The sequence below is a fragment of the Microplitis mediator genome, chromosome 5 (assembly GCF_029852145.1).
Source record: "Microplitis mediator isolate UGA2020A chromosome 5, iyMicMedi2.1, whole genome shotgun sequence".
Lineage (NCBI taxonomy): Eukaryota > Metazoa > Arthropoda > Insecta > Hymenoptera > Braconidae > Microplitis > Microplitis mediator.
Genome location: NC_079973.1, coordinates 6,897,873 through 6,910,908, shown reverse-complemented (window position 1 = coordinate 6,910,908; position 13,036 = coordinate 6,897,873). Strand labels below are relative to the sequence as shown.

The following is a 13,036-nucleotide window of genomic DNA, read 5'->3' as shown; positions in this document are numbered from 1 at the left end:
CGGATATCTCGAGAACGACTTGACGAAACTACTTAATTTTTTTTTCAAAATTTTCAGAAATAAGCAAAGAAGGTTCCTTTCGAAAATCACTACTGTAGGCCTTCTCGTTTTTTTAAAAATAAATCATTACGGTTAAAACCGGCAATCTTACATGTAAACAAACACACACTGCCGCCATTTTTCATTAGGAATGTTCTCCTTATTTATTTTTTTTTTTACTTTTATTACCGTATATTTACCATGGAAATTTCTATGGGAAAAGAGCGGGATATTCAATTTTATTCGAAATTTAACTTTTAAAAAAAAACATAACATGAGCGTTCGAGGCGTGCGCTTTTGGATTTTCCAATTTTTTAAAATTTTGTCAAATCAATTCCATCTGATAATAAAAAGTTCATTAATGTGTTGAATTTTACTATGACCTTTTTAAAAAATTTTCTTACTTATGCTCAAAGTGGACGAAGCGGTTGATAACTAAACAAATAAAGTGAAAATTTTTATCATACAATACATAGGTATATAATAAATATATGAGTATGTATGGATATATATATGGAGGGAATGAAGTAAAGCAATTGCAGACATAGTCGTAAGTTGACAATGGGTGTCAATGATTTGACCAGTGGGATGCAGTATTGACGAGCGCTTGGTCAGCAGATGGACAAACTGACCATAGCATTGAGGGTGAAAGATAATAGCCAGAGCAGTTCGATTCGTGGGTGATGGCTATTGTTAGAAGTATATGGCTCGCATCCGATGTAACGATAATTCCAGAAATAACAGAAGGATATTTCAAAATAAAAATTAACTATTTATCTTCATTTCTCTTATTTTTCTTATTTATATTTATAATATTCATTATTATCATTGTTATTATTTTAATTTATCTTCCTTTATTTACATCTCATAAATTACCATGCACTAATAAATATATCACTAACCAGTTCAATTATATGTTCATAAAAATATCAGTAATATATTATATCTATAGTTATATTTATTGTAAAGTAAATTTCATTCTATTTGAAAAATAATGAATGTTACATTAATAGTCTGAATAAATTATCTGCTTTATTGTTTCAAGTTATAGCACAAAAACTGTTAATAACACGTCGTACGGCGTTTTTTTTAACCATGATCTGAATGCGATGAAGATCAGTCATCGTGACCTTGAACGTAAACGCATACATTAAACTTGTATTGAATACAAAACCGGTATTATAGGTTAATTTTTTGTCTCAATGAATAAAAAATGTAATTGTGAGTTTTATAAAATGCGTACTCAGCTTATGTTGAGTTTGTTTGTTAGCAAACTTCTAACGCATTCGTTGAAAGTTATTTGTCAAGTGTATGTAGTGTACACAGAAAAAAATTTTTTTTGGGGCGAGAAAATTTTCGTTTTTAATTCATAATGTAAAAAATTTCTTAAGGCACGTAAAAGTTTTCTTGGGGCGAGTAAAGATTTTTTCTGTGCCAAGAAATCCTTTTTTTGCTGTGTAAATATTTTTTTTATTATTAGACGGTATTGATTCAATTAGTGTGATAATCATACGGACTACAGAATTTAAAAGTGATCTAGCCCCGAGTCGAAATTTAAATCGTAGATTGATCGTACTAGACGTTGAAAACGTAAATTCAACTTTTCAAGACGTAAATAGCTGTAAAAACGTATTTTTGACGTAGTTGACGTACAAAAACGTGAATAAGACTTGCGTAATCGTAAACACAACCTTTCAAAACATGCAATACAAAAATCAAACTATACTGAAAACATTTCGATGCCAAAAAAACATATCTAGCAGTCAGAAGACGAGAAATAAAAATTTCAGCAGCTTTTGAAAAATATTTTGAGCCTTGCAAGAGATAAATCTGATGGCTCGTAAGCTAATTAAGAGAGTTAGAGTTAGAGACTCAAAGAGTTATCTCCTGCAAGGTTCAAAATATTTTTCAAAAGCTGCTGAAATTTTTATTTCTCGTCATCTGACTGCTAGATATTTTTGAAGGGTTGTATCTACGATTACGCAAGTTTTAATCACGTTTTTGTACGTCAGCTACGTCAAAAATACGTTTTTACGGCTATTTACGTCTTGAAAGGTTAAATTTACGTTTTCAACGTCTAGTACGATCAATCTACGATTCAAATTTCGACACGGGGCGAATTATAATAGAGGAGTTTATGATTATGTGATCGTGTGTGCGGAGACAGTGGCTGCAATTGATTGCAAGGTTATTTGAAGATTTGATCGTTAGCGTGTTAGTTTTGGAAACTGGTCCGGAAATCAACTGGAAGCGCAGATCAAAATAATTGGAGAATCACTGCCGTGGAATTAAAGATCAGTGATGGTATAGACCATGTAATCGTGCACTGTAAAAAAGCTTTTTCGATAGGTGGTCAACATGGTCTGGCTGTACTATGACACCATAGCATTTCAAACAAGAACAATTTCTCCGTGTCAGCTGATTGTTGGCTTATTTATCGAGAATGATAAAATTTCGGCTTTTTTAGCTGATTTCGGCCAAATTTTGGCTTTTTGGCCAATTTCACGGCCTAATTTTTTTTTTATGAGACGCGGATCTGAAAGATAACAATTGTTGGTCAACATGAAAATGGGAACTGGTTGTACAAATAAATTTTTCCAATTTCTCAAAACATGAGACAGTGGTCAATATCGTGAAAAAAAAACCAAAACTTTGTGATGTTAGTGGTCTTGTGTTTTATTGGACAGATTTTACAGCTCCGATTGCCGAGGAATTCGTGTAAACAGGTCAAGATCTTGGTCATAAGATTATCGATTACAATGGACTTGAGTATACAGGATTTCTTCAGTGTCAAGCGACAATTAAAAATAGCGAACAATTAAGCAGTAATTGGGCTTATCTACATTCTGCACGCAATAGTAAAAATCTTTTGAGAATAATTCAGCTGTTGGTGTATAGAGTTAATTAAAAATGCTAAGCAGTTACTGCGAGTTTTCCGTATGTAAGGAAGTAATTTTAAGTGCAGATGCGATTAATTCTATATAGCTTTTGATGTTACTGGGAATTGAATGAACTTCTAGCGGAATTTGAAATCCAATCGATTGTGAATGGTTCCGTTGGTGAAAATCTTATGGTCTAACATTGTTTGTGGTTTTGTGATTTTTCGGGTGAATCAATCAGTTGGGATACAGCTTTCGAATATAATCAATTCATTTAATCCAAAATTCCGTGATTATTTGCCAATACGTAAACGACCAATTGAGATTCCGGGTGCGGCTGTAGCTTTGGCTTTTGTTGAAGCACTAAATGACACGCGTGATAGTGATAATTATCCAGATATCGAATTACTTTTCATCACTCTATAAATGACGCTTCTAATAGTTAACATTTGGCAGGTTTTTCCAATGCTTTTGTAGCCAAAAAGCAAAAGAAAAATTTACCTAAAGAGTAATATTATTGTAAGTAAGCCGACGTTATTTTCTAATTACATGAATGAGAAAGATGATATAGGAAAGCATTATAGGAATTCGGTTCTAAGTTAATTGAAATCTCGTTGATTGGCAGTGATTCAGTTGTTTCGGATAGTGATGAATTCTAGGAGTGTGTACTACACGGACAATTACTATGAATATTTACTATCACTCTGGTGCATGTAAAGTGGGCCCTAAAAGTAATCTAACTGCTGTTATCAATTTGTTTACGGATATCTGAAGCATGTCTTTGTACTTGAATTTAACGTTAATTGATTACTTCTTTCAAAGTTCATAAAATCAAAGGCTTACGAGTTGGGAATGATTTGATCATGTCTGAAATCATTTCAGGCCAACTAAATATTCTGACGGTCATGATAGCAGAGAAACTTACGGATATGATTACACAGAATTGAAAATTAACAAACGTCACAAGAGTTTTTTTTCTAAATATTAATAAACTAAAATTATTTTTAATGTAATTATAATCTTATTTTTATTTAAGGACCAATTGTGATTTGTTATTAATAAAGTGAGATCTGAATTACTAATAATATTAACATCAGATCTTATTTTCGTAACATTATTAATCATACGAAATTGATAAATTAATTAATAACTGACATTATCATTCATAAATCAATAAACATGTTATTCTATCGTAAGACACGTCACTACAAGCGAAGAAAAGTATATTTCAGTGTTAAATTCAAAAATATTTTATTATATTGTTTTTATATTGTAATTGTACATTTGTTTTTCCATGAATAAAAGAGAGTAACTTCATCATAAGTATTTTTAAATAATTTAATTATGATCATTTTATAAATTATCTTAATTTTTAATTGATGTAATTTTTTTTTTTATAGTAAAATTCATCATTTTTTTTTTTTATATTTAAGCAAATAGCTTTTTTTATCTTGGCATTGGCCAAGACGTTAATGTGATTTCGAGCTAAAACGATTAAGTTGCTGTTAACCGATTTAAAGGTTACCGATCGACCTTGTACTAACGTTGGTTAGTAAACTAGTTACACAAAAAAAATAAGATGATACTGGCTACTAACCTGGATTATACTCAGTTACATCTGAGGTCAAAAACAAACTTCAGTAACCACTTACATCTGGGTTATAGAAGAAGGGGGGGGGGGGCAAAAAGGGTCCCTTAAAATTTTGGATGCCTCGAAATATTTGGGGGCGAAATGGGCCCCCCAAAATTTTTAACATGAAAAGTGTTGAAGGGGGGGGGGGGAGGTAAAATGGGCTGCCCAGACTTTGAAAACCTACAAATATTTTTTAACCAAACGGGTTCCTAAAATTTTTTTTAACAGAAATGATTGAAGAATTACAATAAGGGGCAAACAAGGTTATGAGCTCAACAGCATTACTAACTAAAATTAAATTTTTTTTAATGAATCGAATAGTAATTCAACAGAAAACTTTGAATTAAGTCATTTTAAGGTCCAAATCTTCACTATCAACTTTTTTATACTAAACATAGCAAAAAGTTTGAAAACATAAAACAAGCGAAAAACATACATTGAGTTTTGTTGGGGGCCCATTTTGCCCCACATTTTTTAATTTTTTATTTTTAATTCCACAGAACAAATTAAGTTCAAATGCTTGGCAAGGAAGTAGAAAAAAGTAAAACAAGTAAAAAAACAGAATTCGAAATTTTTTTTTTTGAGGGGCCCATTTTGCTCCCCCTTCCCCTACTAACTTCTATCTTAGATTTGACTCAGTTACATCTAGTATACTGAATGCGCATGTGCTAGAACAAAAATGGCTGGACGGAAAAAAAATAGGCGCTGCAACAGGATGAAATTCTGTTGTAGCAACGGGACTTTTCCTGTTGTAGCAACAAGATTTTCCCTGTGGATTCAATAAGACAAGGAACAAGTTTCATGCACCAATTTTTTTTTTTCAGTATAGTAAAGTTTTCAAAATTAGAACACAAATTCAAAGTTTGAAAAAAAATTCAAATTCTGGGTGTGTCCTGTTGCAGTGCCCATTTTTTCTGTATGAGATGTAACTGAGTTAAATCTAAGACAGAACTGAGTATAATCCAGATATGTGGTTACTATCAGGAATTTTCGTTTGACATCAGATGTAACTGTAAACGGAAAAAACAATGTAGTAGTGGCAACTCTCTGGGATAGAACTGAGTACTATCCCGGACAATATTGCACTGTAAAAAGAGCGGTGTTAAAAATGGACTCATTTTAACTCCGCCCGGTGTTAAAATAAAATTACACCGGTGTAGGAGGAGTAATTCACTGGTGTTAAAAATACCGGTGTTAAATCAGGGTAACCAGTGTGAAAGCGGAGTAAAATCGGTGTAAAAGCGGGGTAACCGGTGTAAAAACGGAGTAATATCGGTGTAAAAGCGGGGTAAATTGCGTCCGCTTGGAGTATTAACTTTAAAGATTATTAAACACAAAAAATGTCAGTTCTCTATGAAAATGAATAAAGAATATTATTTATTAACAAGTACAGTGATCGAGTAAGTAAAAATATTCACAAAGTAAAATATTTTAACACCGGTCTAGAATTTTTACACCGGCAGCGGTGTTATTTTAACACCGAAGAATTTTTTTTAACACCGGTACAGAATATCTACACCGGTAGCGGCGTTATTTTCACACCGCTTTCGGGGGTAAATTTAACACCGATAATTTTAACACCTACACCGATTGGACTTACCCCGGTGATTTTTTACAGTGTGGATATAGTCTAGATAGTAGTAGATACAGTCGAGATAGCATACAGTACTGTCTGAAATTCTTTTTTTACAGAAAGTACTCAGTACTATCCCAGAGAGTTGCCACTACTATATTGTTTTTTCCGTGTAAAAGTAAACGCCAACAATTTTAGCTTACTGCAAGCGTGTTGAAAGGTTAATTTTTTACCTGGACACTGTTATGTTTTTGTTACGATTATTTTTCTATTAATATAATAAGTTATTTACTCGATTTCATATAAATATGAAGAGTAAAAAGTAGTAATTAAATTAATTTCTGAAATATTTTCTTCTTCAGTATCGAGTGTCGTCCAATGAAGAATTATTATTAATTTTTATTTCGATTTCGTGGATTAAGAAACATCTGAACTAGTAAAATATATGGAATTTCAAACAGTACTGACATAAAAAATGCACACAAGAAAGTGAAGAATGTTAATCCCAAAAAGTGGATAAACTGAAATAAAAAACGTAATTAAAAATATTAATAACACTAAATTATTACTACGAATAGTATTACTTACGAACGGTATCAACTCTGCGTGCGTTGGTGTTTCTGAAAATATAGCCAATGACATAGTGATCAAAGGGTTCAGTAAGTATGCACAGTACGTAAGTTTGCATAGTGGAATCCAGATTTTTAGTGACAAAATTTTGTTTACAAATCCTGTAAATAAAGAATAAATACTTTATAGTTATGAGTTGTAATAAAGATTAGTATTTATTTCAGATGTTAATTACCGGAATTGTTTGTATAGCAAGCAACCAAAATCCAAGAGATCCCAATACCCCATGCAATTCTGCTCAAAGCAACATATATTCCAGCGCTAACTGCTGAGAGATTTTTGCCATAAAGACCAAAAAGTGTGGCGATATTACACAAGCTTCCGACTATCCAAAGTAAACATAAAGTTTTCTGAAAAAATTGTTTTGTCATAAAAATTGTGTCTTATTTTGCTACGGACTGCTACTACCCATATAACAATTTTTTTAAATTCTTGAGCAAGTCTGCTCTCAAGATCGATAGTTGCAAGTGTATTTTTCTACGTATGTGTCTTGCTGCAGATACTTGTGATCAGATTTAAATTGCAAGCCTAGTGCAAGCTTTACACAACATGTTCGTGCCAAATTATCAATCAATTCTGGAGGATGACTATAGTTAAAAATAGTTGCACATGGCTTGCTCAAGATCTGCTCAAGACTCAAAATTGACCTTGAGCCTTGAGCAGATCTTGAGCAAGTCATGTGTAGGTACCTGCTGTAAGTTATATTGGTGCAAGAAATGCGTCAGACACTTTTTCATTGCATCGTGTTTAAGATATCTTTAATATTTTTGCGTACGCTACCATGAGCAAGGCATACAAATCTTGGCATAGATTTTTTAATACACGATCTTGCGAAAGACACATACGTAGAAAAAGATACTAGCAGCTAGGGGTCTCACTCAAGATACTTCCCAGAGAGGAAAGTACGACGGCCCCAGGCTTGGCCCAAGTATGTAGAACATTAAGGTTGGCCTAATTGGGCCAAGCTTGTAAACCAGCCTTGGTAGAAGTTGGAATGATAACACGGGGCAAGTCCTGGTTGCTAGACCTGGCCCATGATCGGTTGCCAGACTTGGCCCAGATATCGAGGAAACGAATAAATTAAAAAAAAAAATTTTATCATTATTAACCTCGTAGAGTTCATGATCAATAACGTTTAAACTATCTAAAGGAAGTAAATGATGTGAAAAAAATTCAGTCTTGGCCCAAGCCCGGGTTATCATTGTAACGGCCAAGGCTAGGTTACCCAGTCTTGGCCCATGCTCAGGTAATCATTGCAACCACCAGGACTGAGTACCCAATCTTGAGCCAAGCATGGGCCAATATAAGTGTGCCAAAGCTAGGTTCCCCAGTGCTGAGCCAGGGAGGGCCCCGTCGTTCAACTCTGGCAGCTCCTGCATAGGTTACTCCAGAATCTTGCTCAAACATGTGTTACTAGGGTAAAATCATGAGGCCTCATTTTTCTCTTGTCTTCCCAAATAATAATAAATCAATAAAAATAACAAATACTTACTCGACTAACATTTAATTTACCATTAATTCTTCTTAGAATATATCCTGTAATCATTCCAATCAAATATGGGCCAATTCGCATCCACGGCGGGGTATATACGACTTCCATAATGACCCACATTTGGTCTAACCTATTTATCAAATACTTATTTTTAAGCTATTCAATGAATATTTTTGGTAAATTTTTACAAAACAACTTTTTAAATACATACGTAGTTATATATCCGTACGAATAAGAAATACAGCCACTGATGATGGCTGGAACTATTAGCAAAGTTAACAATAAAATACCAGATGTGTAAAAATATCTGAAAATAATATTTTATAATTATTTTGTAGATATTTTGACTTTATTACAGCTCACTAACTCAATTTTAGATCTTACATGTCAGATAAGAGTAGCAAAAAAGTTCCAATGGTGTAAAATTGCAAATCACTTGCGATATACCAAGTCCAAGTGAGACACTAAAATTAAGTTGTCATAATTACTAATTACTGTAGTGATTTAATAATAATAAGGCATCAAAATAGTTACTGCTTCATTCCATTTGAATAAATTATTTATGAAGAGCAAATTTCTCCACCAGTTATTGTGACAATAATAGTGGGGGTCTTCTGCAACTGCGTAAGATGAATTTATTTTGAACCATCCAAAAATGATTTCAGCTATTCCAATTATTACCAAATATACTGGAGCGAGTCTTAAAATAATTATAATTTTGAATTTATCTAGAATGTTACAAAGGAGACTGAAAAAAATAATACACCATTTTTGAGACCACAAAAATTTTTTTTTTTGCACACCTCAAGCGCGAACGCGCTGTGTGTCTCTTAGGATCGAAATTATTTTTTCGACTAATTCACTCACGTTAATTCATCTCTAAACTTTTTTGATTACACTAAGATAGGTTAAATCGAATACCACACAGTAAAAAAGGACTCGTCAAAATCAACACATATCGTGTGTAAAACGAACGTTTTACACTTATTTATATGTTGTTTTAACATGTCGCGTGCCAAATGCCAAAAGGGCGTATTACAGCAGTTAGATAGGGTTCCATGCCAAAAGGGCGTATAAAAAAATTTTTTTTTGCCATTCTTTTTAGAATCGCTCGAAACGTAAAGATCTGCAGAAAAAAAAAATTTTGACTTACTAACGCCAAAAGGGCGTATCTTAAGATGTACGCCCTTTTGGCTTTAGGAAATTGTCGGTCTAAAGCCAAAAGGGCGTATAAAAAAAAATCAGGATTTTAAAAAATTTCGGAAAACAGTCTTCAAAATTGTCCGGAGAAGGTTTTTATGAAAAAAATTTTTGAAAAAGTCAACATTTTCGATGGTAGTAACTTTAATTTTTCATCATCTTGGACAGTCCAATGTAATTAAAATAATCATCAACTTTAATTTTTAATCAACTAGGAAATTCCCAAATAATTAATGATTATAAGCTAGAGATAATAAATAAAGTTCAATATTCGTTCTTATATTCAACGCCATGCGGAGCGTATGGTGGAAAGCTAGTGTTTGAGACATACGCCCTTTTGGCTTTGAAAATTTTTTTTTCATTTTTAGACTTAGAACATGTCTACAAAACGATTGACACAAAAAAAAAAATTGTACGCCCTTTTGGTTCTTTAAAACCAAAAGGGCGTATAATTTTTATACGCCCTTTTGGCATTTGGCACGCGATGTTCTCTCTCCAAAAACGAATGAGTGAAAATCACGTGACAATCACTACTTGGCAGTGAATATTCACTTATTTTCAATGAAAAGTATACCACTATTTGAATTAGTGACATAGTTTTCAGTTTTCACACGAATTGACCAATTGAGACGGTTGAGGTGGCAATTGACGTGTTTTATTGAAATCTAAACCTGATCATATTTTAGAATTGATTTATCTAGTCGTTTTTGAGAAATTTCAAAAGTACTAAAAAAAAAATTTTTTTTTAATTCTTTCGTTTTCGGTTTCTCTTGAACAAATGAACCGATTTTGATGGTTGAGGGGGCATTCGACGCGGCTTATAAAGTTTTAGAGCCCAGTTGATTTTGAAATTAATCCATCGAGCACATTACAAGATCGAAAAAAACATTTTTGGAAAAATTTTATTTTTGGAATATCTCTGAACAAGCCCTACCGATAAAGCTCAATTTTCCTCAGCTTCAAGATATTGACTAGCCGCGTCGAATGCCACCTTGACGATTGAAATCGGTTTATCAGTTCGAAAGTTATAGATATTAACAAACGTATGTACACACATACATACACTCGAACATCATCTTCAAATTAGTCAGAATAGCTTCCTAGAGCCCCAAAACGTCAAGATCTCTTAGAAATTCAATTTTCAAAAATCGGACCGAAACCAATAACTTCCCGAATTATTGAAAATTTCCAATTTTCTTAGCGGGAAGTTAAAAATAAATTTAATAATTTAGAGTTAAATAATAACGAATAATAAAAAAATAAAATATTAATAATTGTCATGTGGGATTGAGGTGTGCACTTTTGGATTCTCTAACGTTTTCTTAAAATATGGAATTATGGTTATTTGGAAAAATTGGGGCAAGTTGATCGGCCCGGATAGTGCGACCACTTGAAATTTTTGTTTAACTTCAAAAATAGTGTCTCATTCAGTTCTGGCCTATCCTTCATAAAACAATAGTTTAAATTTTTACCTAACGATTCTTTTAAAAATGAGACCGAAATAATGGAACCACGGGAACCGAAGAACTGATTTCGCTTCATGATTATCATTCATTCGTTTACCAAAAAATGACCAGCTGATCAGGAAGCCACTCAAACAAAAATAAGTATCTACGGACAAACTACCGGAGGTTAGTATTTGATTTACAAACTCTTCCGATAATCTCCACCCTGTTACTCGATTATCAAGCGCATCGTTCGAATAGATAACTGCATGCATAAAAAAAATCCATGTCATTCCAAGTAATCGAAAACCGTTGATAGAAGTCACTGAATTCTTGCTTAATTTTGTATTGGAAATGGTTTTGGTATTAGTATAAATGGAGAAACACAGCAAAACTTCTTCAAAAAGTTTTGGTCGAATTTTTCCTTTTGATGTTGTAGCTTAAAAGTTATAGAAATTTTGATTAAAATTGATGCACAAAAAAACATTTTAATAAAGCAAAATATGAATTTTTGTTCATTTACATGAATCAGGTTCCAGGTTTTTAGAGATTTCTAGCTTTTCTAAACGCTTTTGGTGCACAATACAGTCATAGAAAGTACCAATGATGACGAACAGTATTGTCAGTATCACAACAATACTAAAAAAATTTACATTGCATTTTAACATTTAGAATAATCATTTTGATACACGAGTTGGTTCTTAAATAAATACCCAGTGGTAATGATCCTCCAATCAAGAAGCCACTTATGATCGTCTTTGAGATCTCGTACTTCATGAAGCCGATAATCTGCGGAATATAAGTTGCCGATCGCAAGAGTTCTGGATTCAAATATTTTGTTTAATATTTTTCCTAATTCATCAGCTGAACACGAGGCCGGAAGACAAAGTCCAAGTGACAATAAATCCTAAACAAGTTAATTGTAACATAGTTTATTTGACATTTTAGTAATAAACGAGCTCTTACATCATATTTGATGTGAAGTTGATACTGAAGTGTGCTGTTGTGATAGAAAAGCGCAACAAAATAATTCAAATGATAGGGTGGGAATTCTTCATTGATGTTACGATATTTTGAATTATTTTTTAACATATCAGGATCCATTTGAAGAGGTTTAGTATTTTCTAAATCAAGACATTGGCTTTTAATGCCTGGCCATAAATTATTGCCGTACACAAATCCGGGTCTTGGTTCCCCACTGGCATCTAAAACTAGAGCAATATTTTCCATTGCCAACTATCTTGACTTATGAATGGCAATGCAAGTTTACACTAATGATTAAGAAAATATTTTCCTTACCTTTCAAACTCCATAAAATTTTTTGATCAATCCCAGCTCGGAATATTTCTAGTTCAGTTTTACAAGTTGAGTTCAGTAAAATATCCGAATTTACAGCCACCGCATATGCAGGTAAATATTTTTCTAATTCATTGGCTTTCGTGCCTACACAATTAAATAGTATGAAACCATAAATTATTTGTCGCATTAATTTTTTTGTTAAATGTTTATTATCCATTTGTGGTGACATTTGTATAATCATTATTATTTAAATATAATTATCGGTTCTGAGCGATATTTAAGTCGTCACTTAACTTCACTTTCTTTCACTAACTGGCTCACTCAAGCATCCTATGAAAAGTCTAAACGATAACTACATGAAAACGTAATTTATAATAAGTTGCCAATGCACATAACATCTACATTTAATTTTATCTTCTTTATACTTCAACTTCTTTGTCATAAAAAAAAACGTGTTTGTGACTCGGTTTTCTGAATAAGTTAATTTTTCACGTAATTATAAACAAGAACTTTTTTATTGCAATGTCCTCGATTGTTATTCCATCATAATAATCGCTGCAACAAAGTAATTGAACTTTGGTTAATTTGTATTAATCGCATCATAACTAGCCCATTAAACTTATTTAAAACTTGTAATCAAAAAGATCAAATAATTTATTCCTTTTTTTATTCATTTTTTTGCTTTTTTTTTATAAAACGCCATGTTCATTTTGACGATTGCACCGAAATTACTAATAGTATATTGTGAACCAAGGGAAGAAAAGTCATTCCAACCCGCATGAAAATTGTCACCCGAGCCGAAGGCGAGGGTGACAAACATGCGGGTTCAGATGACTTACTTTCTTC

At 32.6% G+C, this 13,036-nt stretch overlaps 1 protein-coding gene and 1 pseudogene across 1 annotated transcript; one reads left to right on the top strand and one right to left on the bottom strand.

Annotated features, from left to right (window-relative positions):
* The first annotated feature begins 1,317 nt into the window (after positions 1-1,317).
* LOC130668650 (uncharacterized) lies at positions 1,318-4,230 on the top strand (annotated as a pseudogene).
* Positions 4,231-4,300: 70 nt separating this feature from the next.
* On the bottom strand, positions 4,301-12,933 carry LOC130668075 (nose resistant to fluoxetine protein 6-like). The gene is made up of 12 exons (XM_057470136.1): positions 12,191-12,933; positions 11,858-12,102; positions 11,605-11,798; positions 11,415-11,530; positions 10,919-11,330; positions 8,781-8,946; positions 8,631-8,710; positions 8,458-8,553; positions 8,247-8,376; positions 6,930-7,104; positions 6,713-6,855; positions 4,301-6,645 (listed from the first exon to the last, which is right to left on the bottom strand). The coding sequence occupies exons 1-12, from the start codon at positions 12,429-12,431 to the stop codon at positions 6,517-6,519; spliced, it is 2,127 nt and encodes a 708-aa protein (XP_057326119.1). The 5' UTR covers positions 12,432-12,933; the 3' UTR covers positions 4,301-6,516.
* Positions 12,934-13,036: the final 103 nt, after the last annotated feature.

Excerpts from the sequence above, each read along its gene's own strand:
- LOC130668075 (XM_057470136.1), bottom strand. The coding sequence starts at position 12,431 with ATGATTATACAAATGTCACCACAAATGGATAATAAACATTTAACAAAA. Across the intron at positions 11,799-11,857 it reads AACTTCACATCAAATATGAT|GATTTATTGTCACTTGGACT; the intron begins GTAAGAGCTCGT and ends TAACTTGTTTAG. Across the intron at positions 6,856-6,929 it reads TTGCTATACAAACAATTCCG|GATTTGTAAACAAAATTTTG; the intron begins GTAATTAACATC and ends CTTTATTTACAG.